Source organism: Pogoniulus pusillus, chromosome 15 (genome assembly GCF_015220805.1).
Source record: "Pogoniulus pusillus isolate bPogPus1 chromosome 15, bPogPus1.pri, whole genome shotgun sequence".
Lineage (NCBI taxonomy): Eukaryota > Metazoa > Chordata > Aves > Piciformes > Lybiidae > Pogoniulus > Pogoniulus pusillus.
The window spans coordinates 9,135,227-9,152,295 of record NC_087278.1 but is presented as its reverse complement, the minus strand read 5'-3'; the positions used below and the strand labels follow the sequence as shown (position 1 = coordinate 9,152,295).

General features: G+C 50.9%; 1 protein-coding gene across 2 annotated transcripts; it reads right to left on the bottom strand.

Moving 5' to 3' along the window:
- Nucleotides 1-683: 683 nt before the first annotated feature.
- On the bottom strand, nucleotides 684-16,972 carry PLA2G6 (phospholipase A2 group VI). Of its 2 annotated transcripts, XM_064155264.1 has the most exons (16): nucleotides 16,272-16,972; nucleotides 15,609-15,824; nucleotides 14,645-14,825; nucleotides 13,016-13,203; nucleotides 10,956-11,052; nucleotides 9,845-10,027; nucleotides 9,524-9,632; nucleotides 8,800-8,949; nucleotides 7,093-7,183; nucleotides 6,225-6,388; nucleotides 5,586-5,736; nucleotides 5,270-5,406; nucleotides 4,486-4,640; nucleotides 3,627-3,794; nucleotides 2,439-2,512; nucleotides 684-1,920 (listed from the first exon to the last, which is right to left on the bottom strand). In XM_064155264.1, exons 1-16 carry the CDS (start codon nucleotides 16,478-16,480, stop codon nucleotides 1,779-1,781), a joined length of 2,415 nt encoding a protein of 804 aa, XP_064011334.1. In that variant the 5' UTR covers nucleotides 16,481-16,972; the 3' UTR covers nucleotides 684-1,778. The 2 variants fall into 2 exon arrangements, with proteins under 2 accessions (XP_064011334.1, XP_064011335.1); XM_064155265.1 differs by lacking the exon at nucleotides 8,800-8,949 and having other exon boundaries at nucleotides 16,272-16,971.
- Nucleotides 16,973-17,069: the final 97 nt, after the last annotated feature.

Here is a 17,069-nt window from a genome sequence, read left to right as displayed (position 1 = left end):
TGGTGCAGGCTTATGAAGATGGGGGAAGGGTGCAATATGGGAGCAAAAAGCAGAAAGGAGCTCATATTCTCTCCATCCCAAAAGCAGAGGTTTGTTTTGCCCCTCTTACACAGGAAAAAAGAAAACCTTGGCTCCACATCAGAAGTCCCCTATATCCACCAGCTCATTTGTAAAACTGAAGAAGGTAGATAATCAGGTTTTAGCCCTACTGGCAACTCAGCACTCACATTCCTGCCAGTGGCGTCCCTCAGGAATCAGTGGGGATCAGGTACAGCATGTTTGCAAGTTACTATGACCTGGAAATCACCTGGGGATAGCAAAATTAAAGCCTCATCTCCAGTTATTTGCAGCCTGAGGATTTTCCATGTTCCTTCTTTTAGGATAGACCAGCTCCAAGGAGATTCTCAAACAGAAGCCGGTCCAAAGCCTCTCCACTGGTTGCAACTGATAAGCCCAACATGCAGTGCTGTGCTTCACCAGCCAGCCACTCACATCACACCTACACACCCAGGGTTTGCTGCAAGGACAGGCCATTCACTTCTTCAGCCCATACAAAGGCTAGAATCCTCACTCTTGAGGAGCCCATCCCTGATTTTCTACCTCCACACAATTCAGCATCTGCAAATTCAGAAGCCCTCTGGAACCACACAGGATGGCAAAAGAAAAGACAACCATGGACTGCATGAGAGTGGTACCAAATGCAAACCTCTCTTTATTTCAGGTCATGTCAGTTTTGCATAGCAGCACTAGTCACAGCAGCAGCCCAGTCTATAAAAAAGACATGGTTAAGAGTTCAGTTTTTCAGGTTACTCCTCAGAACACCTCCAAACAGATACATAATTTATTTATACATACACAAAATTTACTGCAGGAATACTGAGTGGCAGAGCAGTCATAATGGGATCTCCCCAAAAAGGTATAACTTAATTGTCACTGGGTCAGCTTCTTCGCTATGAACTGACCTCAATATATTTCAATTCCACATTAAGAACAAAGAGAAATGATTTCTCTACCAAACCAAGGCTGCTGTCCATCTTGATCCTGCTGTGACTCAAGACAGGCTTTCACATCTTAGCCCTTCAGCAAAAAGCAGCACAGCAAGTTGGGTGGCACAACACAGTTTCTGGGGGTCTGCCCCAACCCTGGGCTGCCAGTCCATCATGAAGGGGAAAAAGGAAGGTGCTACAGGAAAGGTAGACCCTTCTCCCAAGGCCAGTCACAGCATTCTGCATCGTATCTATCAAGAAAGCTGCAGCATTTCTGAGAGCTCCACTTCAAACAGGGCATGCTGAGGGAGGAATTAACCCTTTCCTCTGTATTACACACTCTGAAAACACCTTGGCCTCAGAGGCCCAAATAATCCCTGAAGCCTTATCTGTCCTTGGCCCATCCTGTGACGTGGGAAGGTGCACGGTGCTTTGTCAGTAGAGATGCTGCACAGACAGAAGACAGACTCAAAGTGCTACAGCTCAAGACAAGTAGGTGAGGGCTCTGGCTTCTGGGGAGGGCTGTACAGTTTGAGAGGAGTGCAGCAAAACCAAGCACAGTAGCAGAGCTGGGGCTACACTACAGAGGTAACCATCAGCATCTGCAGCCATCCAGAAGTACATTGGTTTGGCCCAGAATACACTACAGTATGTGCACTGCTCTATTACATACAGTTAATCCCTTAGTAGTAGTAATAGTCCCTCCCCCCACTCAACACCTTAGTCCAAGGGCAAATCCGAGGCATTTCAGTGTCTTGCCATGGGGAGGCAGAATGGGAACCTCCAGGTCAGTCATCGGCAGAGATGTTGCACCAGCTGCTCAAACTGCTCCCGCTGCTGGTAGATGTAAAGCTGTGTGTCCCAGAGAGCGTTCACCAGCACGGCATCATTCACCTCATCCAGCATCACCTCTGTGTGCAGCTGAGGGCTAAGCCTGCAGACAGCAAGACAGCATGACTGGCTGGGCACAGACACAAACATGACAAGGCAGTGAGCCTGCCAAGCACAAGGCTTGTGTCAAGTGGCTCAAGTTGTCCTGGGTGTCCACTCGACCTTATCTAGCAAGCTTCCAACACAGAGGCCTTGCCCTCCTTCAGACCCAACCACACTCAAGACTGAGCTGAAGTTCAGCAACTGCACCACCTAAGGCATGAGTCTTGAAACATGCTTTGCCTGGTAGAAAAGGGCAGGACACATATCCTGGAAGGGCTGTGTTAGACAGCATCCCCCCCACCCCCAGTACGTGACCCCAGACAAGGTGCGCTCAGTGCCTCAGCTCACACAGTGGGCCATAGTATCCTCTGTTACACCACTGAGGCACAAGCAGGGGAATGGGTCTGGGCAGGCATGCTTCTGGAGGTGCCAGTATTTGGGATGACACATGCCACAGCCAGGTCTGAAGTGAGAGGGCTAAGAATAGGTCTGAGCAGAGATAAGGAAGGAAGGTCCTACCGGAAATATGGGACATCTGTCATCTCACACCAGGCCCTGGCACGATCCACAGCTGGGCCATCTGCGTCAGTGCACTGCAGCAGAAAACAGGCCCACAGTTAAGAGCCCAGCTGCCACACTGCTCTCTCCTGCCTGCAAGAGGCTCCCCTGGCATCAAGTCAAACTGCACAAACCACAGAGGAAGAGGGAAAACAGGAGCAAGTGCATCCTGGACGGTGTTGCTTACCACCAAGAGTGGGGTGGCTTTTGTTTGCTTGTTTTGATATAATAGTGCTCCTGATCCTTGGGACACAAGGAATTGCAGCCTACAGACCCTCCATCGACTACAGCATCAGGCAGATTCCCTTAAAGAAAATCATCCCCCCAGGATGATTTAATCACAGCCTCCTTGGGATTTTACCTCTGTCCACTTCTACTTCTATCCAAGTACCAGCAAAGCCTGCAATTACTGCAAGGGTTTCTGGGCTACCCTGGGACAGCTTCTATGCAAGCTCTCAAATAAAAGACAGGGGAAGCAGAGGGACCTCTCTGAGAGTTTTCTGACTGTAGGAAGCTAAAAGTTGATAAAGCAACAGAGTTAGGATTGTAGTCAGAACATTATTTCTCATCTTTCTGGCTTTTAGTCACTAGGAATGTTTTCATGCACAGCACTTAATGACTTTCTGAAGCATGGAAGAATCACACACTCCTAACCACAGGTTTGAGCTACCACCTTTTAGTGATACTCCCACTTCTCTGGCATTTGCTAACTTCCCCTGTGGAGATAACAAAGCCTCTATAAAGGAAAAGGAATTACTATTTTCTAAGGCATGATGGGGTTTTGGGTTTGTCTTGGTCCAGGTTGCTCAGATGACAATCAGTGCTTCCTGGAAAGACAGTGAGTTTCATGAACTCACATCTGCAACTATTCCTAAAGGTCTTCGACCACAGTTCCTATCCTCAGCTCTTTTCAGCTGCAAGAACCTCCCTGGACACTCAAAACCCCAGGGGCAGACAAGGCTTCAGACCTGCTTGCTCCCACAATTCTTGTTAGCTACTACATCCACTTCTTGATCTGACCATGATCAGAGCAGTCCCAAGAAAATACAATTTTCTCCCAAATGGAAGAGGCTGAATACTGGAAATGTTTGCTCTTTCCCTGCAAGCAGTCTCAGGAGTCTTCCACCATCCCCTCCTTTCGGTACTCACACAATCCACCACCATCTTGCCAAGCTCTCTGGCCCCGAAAACAGTCTTTGCCAGCTCCCAAGGGTTGGAGGGGCGGAAAACATCCACAGAGCTCACTGGGACCTGTGGAGGCTTCCCTGTTCCCAAGGATACCACCAATCCCAATCTTCTTACTTCCTGCTTCCGACCCTGTGGACAAACAAATATTTTGTTTGCAACAATGAAGGTTGTTGGTCTCTTACAGCAGTCCTGCAGTCTTTCACAGCTCTGAAAACCAAGGCAAAAGGCTCAGCAGCCTTTTGTCTCCTCCAGCCCCCCCTTTCAGTGCTGCCTGGTGAAAAAGCTATGACCCACTTGACTTCAACAGTTGTACTGTTCTATCCCTTACATCTCGCACGTACCCAAATCTATGTGATCACCCCCAAAATGAATCCTAGGACAAGGTGACTGTGGAACAGTCCAGTTCCTTCACTCATTTTAGCAACATGCCTCCCTTTTCAGATGCAGGGAGCAGTAGCTGCCAGTAGCTAGACAACTTTGAGAGCAACCTGCCACACCACAGAAGGCATTCGCTCTTCAGGCTTGCAGACTGCCCTCTTGCCATTGTCTTCTCAATTTAGTTTTGGGCAGCCCTTCAGAGCTGCATCGAGGGCAACACAATACCATCAACTGAGTCAGCCTTGCTCAAAGTAGCCAGGACAAAATAATGGGGATGCCTCCACATCAGAAGAGGAATTTCATCCCTCTACTACCATTCCCAAACCATATCCCCTTACGGGATGCAACACTGCTAACTTGTTTATCCATTAGACAAATTCCCAAATCCTATCCACTTTAGAGAGGTAGCTCAGTTACCAGCAAGGGCCAGGATTTGCCTCACCTTCTTGATCAGGGTCTTGTTGTACTCATGGATCTCTGCCATGGCATCGAGGGTGGGGTTGTTGGCCAGCAGCCCGCCATCCAGGAAGCGACCTATCGGCCGGAAGTAAGTGGGAGCCGCGCCGCTGCAGCGGGCAGCGCGCCACACCAGCTGGTCTGGAGGGAGAGAAAGCAGACAGCCTCTTGCACCAAGCTTCCTGTGTGCAAGAAGCACCTTGTCCTCACCAGCATGAAGCAGGAGGGCCTGCAAACCCCAAAGACCCTGCCCTAGATGGTTGTGTCTCTTTCACCCAGGAGCAGGGCCCCTGCTTGGACACAGAGGATTATTTTGGGAAGCTTTAAAAGACATCCTCACCACTTTCTACATATCTTGGGTCAAATTCACTCTTAAACAGCTTCACTGCAGCTATTTCGATGGCAAACCAGTTATGTTTGCTAGACAAAGAGAGAAGCAAGCTGGAGGGGGCTGCATGCTTCAGCTTTTCCATATCAATCTGCTCCTGAGAGCCCAGGGAAAGGTATGGACTGTACACAGGACTGCTCTAGCAGACCACTTCTCATGAACCTCGCTAGCCAGCCCCTAATGCTGGTATGTGAGAAGCCAAGAGAAGGAGTGGGCAAAAAGGAAACAATCACTAAGACCAAGCCACAAGTCAAGATCAGGAATGAGGCATTCCTTGGACACCTCAGGTTTTAGCACAATGGGAAGAAGAGGAGGAAATCTCTCTCTGATGAACAGCTATGCCCTCTGCCAACCAGCTGAATTGCCGTGTGCCCACATTTACCTTCTGGGTGAGTGAGTGGTTTGAAAGTTGCACTTGTCTTGTACTCAGTGGAGGTTTTTGTCTCTGGTACGGGGTAGTTTCGGAACAGGTGGAGCTCAGCTGGCTGCCGGTCGCACAACGTCCCTGTCACCATAACCCTGGGAGAGAGGATATGGCAGAATAAGCACAACATGGAAAACCAGCAAACCTGGGGCTTTAGCAGCCTGCACCTCACACTCCTCCAGATCTGCTCTAAGGAGAGCCTGAGCATCTCTGCTGAGAGGTCTAAAGCACAGTCAGGAAAGCGTCAACCAACAGAGCCCCAGGCAGGACTTACTTGGGTTTTCGGACATCTGTCATTTTGGTGTTTTCCCCAAACTCCTTCTTCAAGAACTCGTCCAGGGGCTCCGACTCGTAGGGCCGAGAGCCCCGGAACACCATGTCCTTCATGCGGAAGTACAGGCAGCGCATGTAGTCCATGGGCTTCCCTGAGGCGGGCAACGGCGGCAGCGGGAGCGGGGCCGGGGAGGAAGAGCAGGCAGAACAAAGAGCATATCAGAGCTGGGACTTTGCAGGACCAGCGGGACCTGGGAGGCATCGCTCCCGACCCCATCCCCCTTCCAAGCTGCCTGTCATCTGCTCAGACCTCAGCAGCATGACTGGCAGGGATTGAAGAGGAAGGGCAAGATTGAAGCGTAGTTTCCTGCTACCAGGAAGCGTGGAGCAGCACCTTGCTGTAAAACCCCACCTGGAGAGCAGGAACAGCAGAACATTGCACTCTACCACCACACGCCCCCCAGAACCCAGAAAACTGCCAGATGACATGAGAAGCAAGCACAAAGCAATGCCCAGGCTTTCCTTCATTAACAAACAGCCCCTTCCTCCTTTGTCAGGGACAACAAATCTCCACTAGGACTCAGAGAGGCAGCTTGCCTCACAGGAGTGAGAGGGGGCCCATTATTTCCACCATCCTCACCATGTACAATAGCCAAGGCCAAGATGCCTCCAGTGCTGGTCCCTGCAATCCAGTCAAAGATCTCACGAATGGGACGGCCTGCAGCTTTCTCGATGGCCAGGAGGAGCTGGATGAGCACCAGGCCTCGGATGCCTCCTCCATCCAGGCACAGGAGGCGGTCATGACTGGAGGGAGACAGACACAGGTGACTGGGAGCTGTGGGACAGTTCACAAATCACAGCATGGGAACATGGATGGGAAAATGTATCAGTAACAGGCACGCTGCAGCAGTGTAATCAGTGAGCAAATAAATCCAGTGGTGCTTCCTCAGATGCAGCTGTGACAAGACTTGGGCAGAGCTGATGCAACACCACTTGCTCTTTTAGCCATCCCTAACCTCTACACCAGAGAGACTTTCACAAACTGAAACTGCATCCAAGTCCTTCACTAGGCAATAGCAGGCACTGTGTCAAAAAGTAAGAGCAGACAGTCCTAAGCTCCTGCTAGCAGCACTTCAGTGCTAACCTGCAAGGTGAGGGGCAGGCACTGCCAAAGCAGTGCACAGCCAGGCAAAGGAGCTGGGTGAGCATCAGAGCAGCACGTGGAGATGGGGAAATCACAAACCAAAACAGCATTGGTGCCCAGTGGCAGAGGAGACAGGGCAGGGGTTTCACCTGCTGAGCTCCAGGGCTGCAAACAGGAAGTGGTGGTGGCTATGAGAACAGAGAGTTGTCACAAGGTTCTGGCAAAAACTGCTAACACCAACACACATTAATTAACATCAGTCCTGAGGATGACACACTCAGGGGTGTGGGTGGGAGAATTCACACACACAGATTTCACCTTCAAGTTGAACAGGAGTGTGGACAGAAGCTCTTCCCTCACTTACTTTCTTCTACCCTCAGTGGGTGAGTCCACAACATCAGGAGCCTTCAACAACTGTCCAAGCGTTGCAGAAACATACAAGAGGTCCTGGTACCCTGGAGGGCCATGAACACACAAAAGATAAAACAAAACAATTAAAGACTGCCCTGCTACCTGACTCCTCTGATGTGTGCCTCGCAGACAGCAGCCAAACAAATTATGCTTAATCAATTAGACAACCTTATCTCATTCTTTCTGCTTTCTCTCTGCCCCTAGAAAGCTTGGTCAGGGTACCCAAACTTCCCAGTAGTGCAGTAAACAGTTTCCACAATAAAAACACAAAGAACATCCAATTCCCTTCCCAGCCAAATAAAGCTCCCTGCAGGAGACAACAGGCATCCTACCCATGGCCACTAGGTACCCCCAGATTACACTCTGCACCACAGATGAGAAAACCCATCCCTTACAGCAGAAGCTGGGGGTGCACTGGCAAAGATGAAGAACTTGTAAAAGCAGATGATGGGCACAGCAGGTAAGAGAGAAGGCAGAGCCCAGTAGCATGGCTGCTACACAGCTTACTGTAAGCCATAAGATAAAATCTAACTCTACTCCTTCGAGGTAACCCAGGCAGGAGAGCTGTGGGGACAGGGTGGCTTGTCATTACCCCTGAGCTGATGTACACCCAGGCTACCCTGGGTGCAGGACACCAATCCAGGCTAGGTGAGAAGCCAGCCTGTGAAACCAAAAGAAGACAGAATTTAAATACTACTGCCAGTATGCAGGCTGGAAAGCTGCTGTAGATGACAATGAATGCAGTGAGGAGTTTCTTCACAGCTCAGAGTCCATGACAATAAACAGCCTTGCTCTGGCACTGCAGAGCTGAAACTGGGGGAGTCACCTTCACAAGGCCACAGTCACAAGAAAGTTCTCTATGTCACCAACCAGAGGCTTGTGGTGACACAGACACATCCCAGGGCCACAGAAGGGCCTTTGCAAAGGAAACCACCAACCTGAGAAGGGAAGTGGACCACAAGCAGTTGTTACCTGTCTACACGTCACTTTCACAAGGGTCAGAGCCTCTCTCCAGGTAAATTCACCTACTGCTTACTCTGCAACTCCTCCCACTGCCTCTGCTCACGCTCTGAAGCTCCCTGGTAGAGGAAAGATGAGCACCTAGAATAGACCCATAGGCTAATTCACAGCCTGGGCAGTACAGAGCACAAACTATGACAAATCACATGTCCTAAGGTAGGCTTTTCCTATGAGTAATGTAAACCCCGGGACCAGGGTCACCTCTCCTTGGCTTTCATCCCTTCCCTCTCCCAACTGCTAGCCTCCAGGACCTGAACAAACAATGCTTTTTATTTCCTTGTGCTGAGCAGACACTGAAAGCTCCTGAGATCAAACCAGCAAGTATGTGCTCCTCTCTATATGACTCTGTGGATAAAGTACATGCAGTCAACTACATCCTGAATCTCTTCCAGAGGGGAGAAGAGACTCTGTCTTCCCGTTCCTTTTTACAGAGCTGCACTGTGTCAGATCTATGAAACAAAAGTTTAGAAGACACACAGACAGGAAAAGCAGACGGGATCCTGCAACAGCTGAAGTGAGGACAGTGACCAGAAACTGAGAGCTAGGAGAGTCCAGAGAGTACAGCCCATCTGAAGAAGAGATCTGAGAAAGCACTGTGAAGCAAGAAGGGAGAGCAAGGAAGGGCCAGGGAAGGCTTTACCTAAGCCGTTGAAGCTGCTCCGAGAGGAAGGTTGGCCCTCCAGGAAGGGGGCAGCAGATGGTGCCAGGCTTGGGGAGTCAGGGTTGGGTGGGTGGCAGCGTTCAGTCCCTACAGTTTGCAGCAGGTCTAAGAGCACTTTCCGGTTCGCACCTTAGGTGACGAAGGGGGAGTCACAGATCAGAAAGAGAATCAGTGCAGGCACACACCAGGGGCAGCTCTGCCAAATTCTCAGCAGTCCTGACCCTCGCACAACCTCTGGGATGATCCAGGGAAGGGGAAGGCACATCCTGGGTTTCTCACTCCCAATGCCAGGCATCAGAACTTGTGCACAGCAGAGCTACTCAAAGCTATGCAGCTTCAAGGGTGAGTGTGCCACACACTTCTTGCCACTGAAGAACTGCATGCATCTGCTTATGCCTGGGTGGTTCAGCAGCACTGTGTCATCCCACTGTGACTCTGCAGTGCCCAACATCATGGTTTGAGAGGTAACATATGCCAGCTCTTCCTCTTTCATCTCTGCTTCACAGAAGAAAAATTCATCAAGGGCTACTAATGCAAAGCCTATGCCACCAGCTCAGGAAGTGCCTACCCTGTGAGTGACTAGAAGCTGGGAGAGCACATTGGAGAAGCAGCGCTTGCACTTGGCACATTTTCACCTCTCACCAAGATGCTGTTTTGGCCACCAAGGGGAGACAGGATGCTGGCTGCTGACATGCTCCCTCACCTTTGCTAGTCCTGGCTGCCAACAGACCTGCTGTCTCGCCAAAATCGTTGGGGATCTCAACATCTCCTCCAAACACGATGATTGCTTTGATCATATCCAAGTGGTCATGCTAGGGGACAAGAGAAAGCTCAGTCAATGGCCAGCCTCCCCTTGGCTACATGATTTCTCATTTCCCTCTCTCCCTTTTCATTAGCCAAAGCACCCACAAGGGATCATCACCTTATGGAAGATGACAGCCAGAATTCTAACCAGTCTATTCCTGCCTCAAGCCTTCGCAAAACTCTTCCCTATCCTTCCCAGCAGCTTCTGCACAAAGCTCACCTTCATGGCCAGATGCAGTGGTGTGTTGCCATCCTGACCTCTGGCGTTAGTGTGGGCCCCGTGCGTCAGCAGCACCATGGCGCAGTCAAAGCGACCCCTCTTGACAGCAATGTGCAGAGCCATGTCAGCTGTCCTGCTGGTTACATTCACCTCGGAGCCATAGTCAAGCAGCAGCCGTGTCATCTGTGCCCGAGAGTGCATGTGTCAGATCAAGAAGAGAGGAAGCAAACGTGAAGGCACCTGAGCGTCCAAATGATCCAAGTCTCACGGCAAGCAAAGCAGAGGAAAAGGCAGGACCTGTAACCTCAATATGCTGCTGGCAGAGATCAGCTGCATAGTTTCAAACACTGGAGATGGGGTTTTTCTGTTTTGCCATAGATGGTTTCACAATCTGGCTAGAGCTTCTGGCTGCGTGGGGACTTACATACAAAATGTAGCAACTGGTTGAGAGCAATGGAGGAAAAATAATTCCCCCTCAGGCCAGAATCCTTGCAGACTTGAGGGGCAAAGTTTGATTTTGTCTTTAAAAGCTTAGAAGCTTTATGTTTCTCCAAAATGACACAGGACGTTTGTGAGAGGGATGTGACACTGCAGGAAGGAAAACAGTCCTGCCACACAGTCTTCTCTGCTTGCAATAAGCATTACTCAGGCGCTCCAGCACGGCATACCACACCACTGATCCGCCTGTCTCTGCAGAAGGACAGACCATAACCCACAGGCCACTATGCCGTGCCCAACTCACACTGTCTGTGTGGTCTGCAAGGCATCAACCTGCCTCCTCTGGTGAAACCGTTAGTAATAAGGGAGCTCCCCCCAGGGGTAAGTGACACCGCTGCGATTTCCCCAGCAAAACCAGACAAGCTGGCATCAGCGCAGCCAAGAATGCCATACAGGAATGAGCCCACCCACTTGTTTCACGGCAAGGCTCCACTGCTCTGACCCCCATGGCTCAGCACAGGGCACAGAGAATCAAACACCAGGCTGCTGGCTGGGCTCTGACACTCCCAGAGCTCTGTACATGCACAGAGGAAAGGGAGAGGTCAGCAGCAGAAGGAACTAACTCAGTGCTGAGTGGTAGCACAGGCCCTCACCACAGACTGGCTCCATTTACCTCTGCCGTCTTTGCCCAGTGCAGCGGAGTGGCTTCATAGCGTGGGTCTCTGGAGCGAACTTGATTGGCATCCACCTCGAGGATGGCCTGGGCACACCTAATAAAGATAATGTGATGAAGGGATGGGTGGCTGCCATCTTGACTCAAGACCTCCATTCCTATCAGTCCCTGCCTCCCACTCAGGGCCTTTTGGGAAACCCTTCAGCAGCAGCAGGCTCTTTGCAACACCTGCAAGCTCTTCAGCTGCAGCTTTGTTTTGCTCTTTTTAGAACGGAAGGCCACAAGAGGAAGCACAGCATTTGGAGGAGGCAGGAGAATCCCTTCCCAATTCCAAGTTGTGAAGCAACATCTGGGTGCTTCTGCAATACAAAAATGAGGCATTTCTGGACACTGTCCAGACAGAAGGGGGAATTCTTCACTTCTCCCTCTCCCTCCATGGAAACAGGAGGACAAAACTGAAATAGTTCAATACTTGCTGAAATTAACAACCCGCACACGTTCCTGTGTGTGAAAAATCATGCCTGCTGTGAACAAACATCCAGTGCCTAGAAAACACGGGCAGGTAGACTTCTGAATCAAGCACATGCACTCCACTCTGAACCAACACCACCACAACTGTGCACGAGAGATGGACTCCCACTGCAAACTGAAGGGCCTAAGCACATTTTTTGGCTTATGAATATGTCTCTAATGCTGGAAAGCACTTTTCAAAGTGCTGGAAAATTAGCTAGCAGCAGCCAGTGTTGACTTGAGAGCCCAAATTGCAAAGCTCAGACACTCTATGAAAATCATATGCAGTATGATAAAGCAAAAAAAAAAAATCCTCTTTCTCCAGGGAAAACAAAAGAAGGCATAAACATTGTTCCTCTTTTGATTCAGTTCCAGAGTGTGTTATTGAGTCAAGAGTCCCTTTGGTCCACAGGAGATGGGAATAATTGAGCTTTCAAACAAAAGTTTATTAGGATCAGAGCACTCTAAGGCTGAGGTGCAGCAATTTGAAATGCTATTTAAGCATCAGCAAATCATCTTCTCACAGCTCATTCTGAGAAAAAGTATTTCATAAGCAGTTCTTTCAGTAAAATTCCTGTCTTTCTTCAAGTGTCTAGTACTAAATACTATAGGAAAAGCAAATGAAGGAAAAACTGGTTTGTTTGTTTTTCCTGGAAGTGTTTCTTTCAGTAGAGATTAGCTGCTGCAAAGCAGCTCCATGGAGAAGGACCTCGGAGTCTTGGTGGACAGTAAGTTATCCATGGGGCAGTGACATACCCTTGTGGCCAAGAAGGCTAATGGTACCCTGAGGTGCATTAAGAAGAGCATGGCTAGCAGGTCAAGAGAGGTTCTTCTCCTTCTCTACTCTGTCCTGGTGAGACCACAACTGGAATACTGTGTCCAAGTCTGGACTCCCCAATTCAAGAGGGACAGGGATATACTAGAGAGTGCCCAACAGAGGCTACAAGGATCATTAAGGGACTGCAGCATCTCTCTTGTAAAGCAAGGCTGAGGGACCTGGGGCTGTTCAGCCTGGAAAAGAGAAGACTGAGAGATCTTATTAATGATGATAAATACCCAAAGAGTGAGTTTCAAGAAGACTCTGCCAGTCTCTTTTCAGTGGTGTCCTGTGATAGCACAGGGGGCAATGGACACAAACTGGAACACAGAAGTTCCACCTCAACATGAGGAAAAACTTCTTACTGTGAGGGTGATGGAGCACAGCAATAGGATACCCAGAGAGGTTGTGGAGTCTCCTTCTCTGGAGACATTCAAGATGTGTCTGAATGTGTTCCTGTGTGACCTGCCCTATGTAATGCTGCTTTGGCAAGGGGCTTGGACTCAATGATCCTCAAAGGTCCCTTCCAACCCCACCATTCTATGATTCTACAACTCTTTTCCACGTCAACAATCTCTGATCTTTTGTCAGCTTCGTGAGGCAGCAGACAGCACAGGACATTTTCCTCCTGAGCACTGCCCTGAAAGGCTTCTGTCTGGGACAACTCTGAGCTAGAAGAGAGATTCCCAGATTGGAGGAAGAGCCCTGTTCTGGCAGCCCAGCAGTTACTTACCCCTTCTGAGAGAACTTCAGTGCTGTGTGAATGGGATAACCCAGGGTCCCCATGATGCTGCACCTGGCACCACATTTCAGCAGAGAACGAACCATGTCCTCTTTGCCCAACTGACAAGCAAGATGCAGAGCAGTCAACCCTTCATGGTTCAAGTGATCCAAGCCAGTAGTTGGGGTTTTGCCCAGGAGCTGGGAAGAGGAAGCAATAGATAAATAGACACAGAAGAGCACCACCAATCTTCCTGAGCTCCAAGAACAGAATCTGGAGCACTGGGCTCTTCACGATGCTACAGCCTGTTCTGTTCATCCCTGCTTCCAACAGAGTACCTATGGAAGAGCTCCTTGTTTCCTCTTCCCAAAGGGTTTATCACTGCCCTCTGTCCCCGTTTCTTCTGGCCTGGGTGCTCTTGAGACACCTCAGCCAAAAAGGCTTCTCATCACCCAGAGTAACACAGCCCAGCAGACTCCTTTTGTCTTGCACTGCATGAGCCAAACAAAGCCCCACTGAACAGAAGCACTCCCCAAAATCAGTGTTTTCCTCTCCTGCTGTAGCCCCATCAGTTACCAGAGCCAGGCAGGAGCTCAATTTCCCCTGCAACTCCACCATTGCTTTCAGATACAAAGGAGATTCTATTTAAAATATACACATGGGGAGATGTTTGAAGGAGTTTTTCTACTCTCCTCTGTTACCTTGTTTGATACATAAAAATATCCCACTGCCATACTGGGGAAGGCCTGCACACAAGAGATGCAGGAATTTTCTCTGCTTTAGCAAGGAACCAAGAGAGAAAAGAAACAAACAGGAGACAGCCCAGATCTGGAGGAACTCCTTTAACAAGCCAAGTTGCTGCCATCAGAGTAAAAACAAGAGGTTATCTTTTTAATCCATGATTGTCATCTCTCCTCTATCATGCATTAGGAAACTCCAGCACAGTCTGGCAGGCAGAGGGAGAGCTGTCACAACAGGTATTGGGCAAACGGGAGGGCTGCAGCCATAGAAGAAAGCTGATCTCATGTTTGCACTGGGTGCTTGGGAGCTGATAGACCTGAAGAACCCAGGTGGAAGGCCACCCACAGCCTTACGAACCCTGTCACTCTGCTCAGCCCATCTCAGCAATCGAGAATGCCTCTGGCTTCAGTCTGTCTCAAGGCTCTGATTGCTGTCCTCCGTGCAAGGTCACTCAGTTCAAACAGGTTCTGCAGCTCAGGAGAACTGAAAGAGGCTCTGAACTGTCCTTCAGTCTGTGGGTAATGCACACTCCCTCACAGCAGCCTAAACAAACACTTCCCCACAGAAGCACTCTGCCCAGAATCACATACTCTGCTGGAAGAGGCAGATAAGGGCCTGAAGAAAAGCAGGACAAAAGGCCTCAAGCAATAAAGAACACTTTCTGTGGAAATCTGCCTAATATACTTGTTCCACTGCAGGATGGAATCTGGAGCAGGCTTACAGGAAATGGCACTGGTATAGGGAGAAGAAAGAGGTCAAAATCAGCCTTGAGCATGAACTTGGTGCTGCAGCAGAATGAACTGACTTTCTCTTCCCTTCTCTCCAGCTCTTTTTCCATCTCACAGCATAGACAGGACCTATACCAGTATCATTCCACTTCTACTCTGAAATCACTCTCACCTCAATGATGTGGGGGCTGTTCCCTCGCACAGCATAGTGGAACACAGTCTCCCCATTCCTGTCGGTGGTGTCCACCCGTGCGTGGCACTCCAGCAGCTCCAGCAGACACTCCATGTCCCCTTTGCGGCATGCCAGGTGCATCGGGGTGCAGCCATTCTCACTTTCTGTGCTGTTCACACAGCTGCAAGAGACAAGTCAATGTGAGGTCAGGGAAGGAATGTGAAGACAAGCATGTGCAGCTGCCCTGGGAGCTGACACAAAGGCACTTTCCACATCTGCAAAACACTCAGCTGGTGGGAACCACAAGGTTCAGGAAAGCCTGTTCTTTTGCCAAGGAAGGAGCACGGGGAATGGCCACCAAGCAGCCCTGACACAGACTCTCTCCCAGGCACACTCCTCCTACCTGCGCCCACTACATAAAGAGCAGTCCCCCCTGCCCAAAGGAAGGCAAGAGAGGTCCTGCCATTAGGCTCCCAGCCACCTCATTCCTCACTAATGTCTCTTATCCTCAGAGAGCTTCCCTGCAGAAGAGCAAGGGCTTGTGGCCAAAAGCTGTTTCCAGAAAGACAGTCCTACTATATCTCTCTTCTTACGGTTTACAAAATCATCCACAATCTCCTCCCAAAAGCTGCTCCACGAGGATTCTAAGAATCTAATCAGTTCTCCTAGCAACACTCAAATCCCATAGCTCAAACACCAGAGCTCCAGGCTTTGATGCTCACAGCAGCAGGCTGAAAGCTTACCAATACACAGCGACCATCAGACCCCCTTTTCTACCACATCCATCACACAGACAAGACACACCAAGGCTGACGCTACAAAACTCAACCCTTGCAGTAACCACAGGTGTTAAGCTCCCCCAAGAAGCTGCCCCCATTGCTGGAATCCCCTGATCTGGCCTAGCCTGCCCTCCCAAGCTCATTCCCAGCACCAGAGCCACCAGAGACCTCTCTTCGCTACTTGCCTCAGGACGTGGTTGTGCCGGAAGCTCTCACGATGGCCGATCTCCACTGCGACGTGTGCCGGGGTCCAGCTGGGGTGGCTGCGCAAGCAGTCGCTGAGCTGCTGGAGCTCCTCCAGCAGCAAGGGCTGGCGTGAGCTCTCGTAGAAAGGCCGCAGCTGCCCGGCATACTGCTCAAAACGTGCCAGGGCATCTGCCTCGTTGTCGAGCTGGAAGAGCCTGGAGGGGAGGCAAACACAGGCTTGGTTCTGCTTAAAGAAGCAAACTCCACCCCACGTATCTAAGAGAAACAGCTCTTCTCTAAACATTAATGCTGGGGACTTGCATCTGGATAGAATGGTGTCAACTTCATCAGCAGAGCGCACCTCCTCCTCCTGAGGGCTCTCATCAGCAGAGTGAACTCTCTGCTCCAGATGCTAAATCAGCAGTGGCTATAAGTGAACGTTCTGGCCCAAGTACTTATTTCACAGCTGACTGTTCTCACAGTGTTTGCACTCTGCCCTGCTCTGACACGCTGCTCCAACGACCACTCTTCCCCCAGCACACACATGGGCCATTCACTCCTCCCGAGCCCACCTACTGATCCAGCAGATCACCCACACCGGGCAAGCACTGTGCTCCTGAGATTAGCTTTCGGAGTTTCCATTTCACGCATCCGTCACTTACCGGAAAGCAACCTGTGGGTTCTGGGGGTTCACCAGCAGACAGTCCCACGAGCGAGAGAGGCTGTTCTTATAGAGGACCACCCTGCCGTCCTTCTTCAGACACACGTGAGCAGCATACTCTGCAGCTGGCACCTCCTTCACCCGGTACGGGTTTGTGAATATTTGGGTGACACTGCTAATAGTATTCACCAACCGGCCAAAGAACTGCATCGCTCTGGAGCCTCAGGTGGTTCTCCCTCTGCGTACTGAGGGAAACCCAGGCACAGGACACGTCTGCGGCAGCCTTCCCCCTGCCCTTCCCGGAACCCAATGCAAGGAAGGGAGAATCGAAAGTGGCCAGGTCGACGCGCCAAGCGAGAGGAAAGCCCGGCACCAGCCGCTTCTTTTCTGGCTCTTCCAAGAAGAGCAACCACTTCTCCTCAGCGACTCACAGTGACCTCTGACCTCCCTACAGAAGGCCTTACTCTGCTGCCCAGGCGGGAAACGCCCCCTCCGCGGCCACCCCCGGCGCTCTGCCGCCTGCTCGCGTTAGGCGGAGCCGCTTCGCTGACGAGAGATAGTGGGGGAGTGGGAGCGGAGTGGGAGCGGAGGCGGAGCGAGATCCAGCGAGCTGGGGGCGGACCCGCGGCCCGGTGGGGCCGGGCCTGACGCCTGGCGTGCCGCGGCACACGCAAAGCCCGACGGGCCCCCGGTATCCCCCGCGCCAGGCTCCGGTCCGCTCGGCAGCGCCCACCAATTGCGCACCGCCCGCCCCAGAACGGACCAATCAGTGGCGCCGCGCCCGGGGTGGGGCGACGTG

Bases quoted from the DNA above. Each gene is read 5' to 3' on its own strand.
- PLA2G6 (XM_064155264.1), bottom strand. From the start codon at position 16,480: ATGCAGTTCTTTGGCCGGTTGGTGAATACTATTAGCAGTGTCACCCAA. The intron at 10,028-10,955 runs GTAAATGGAGCC...TCTCGGGCACAG, and splicing joins ACTGGGCAAAGACGGCAGAG to ATGACACGGCTGCTGCTTGA. The intron at 7,184-8,799 runs GTAAAGCCTTCC...ATGGCCCTCCAG, and splicing joins GAGCAGCTTCAACGGCTTAG to GGTACCAGGACCTCTTGTAT.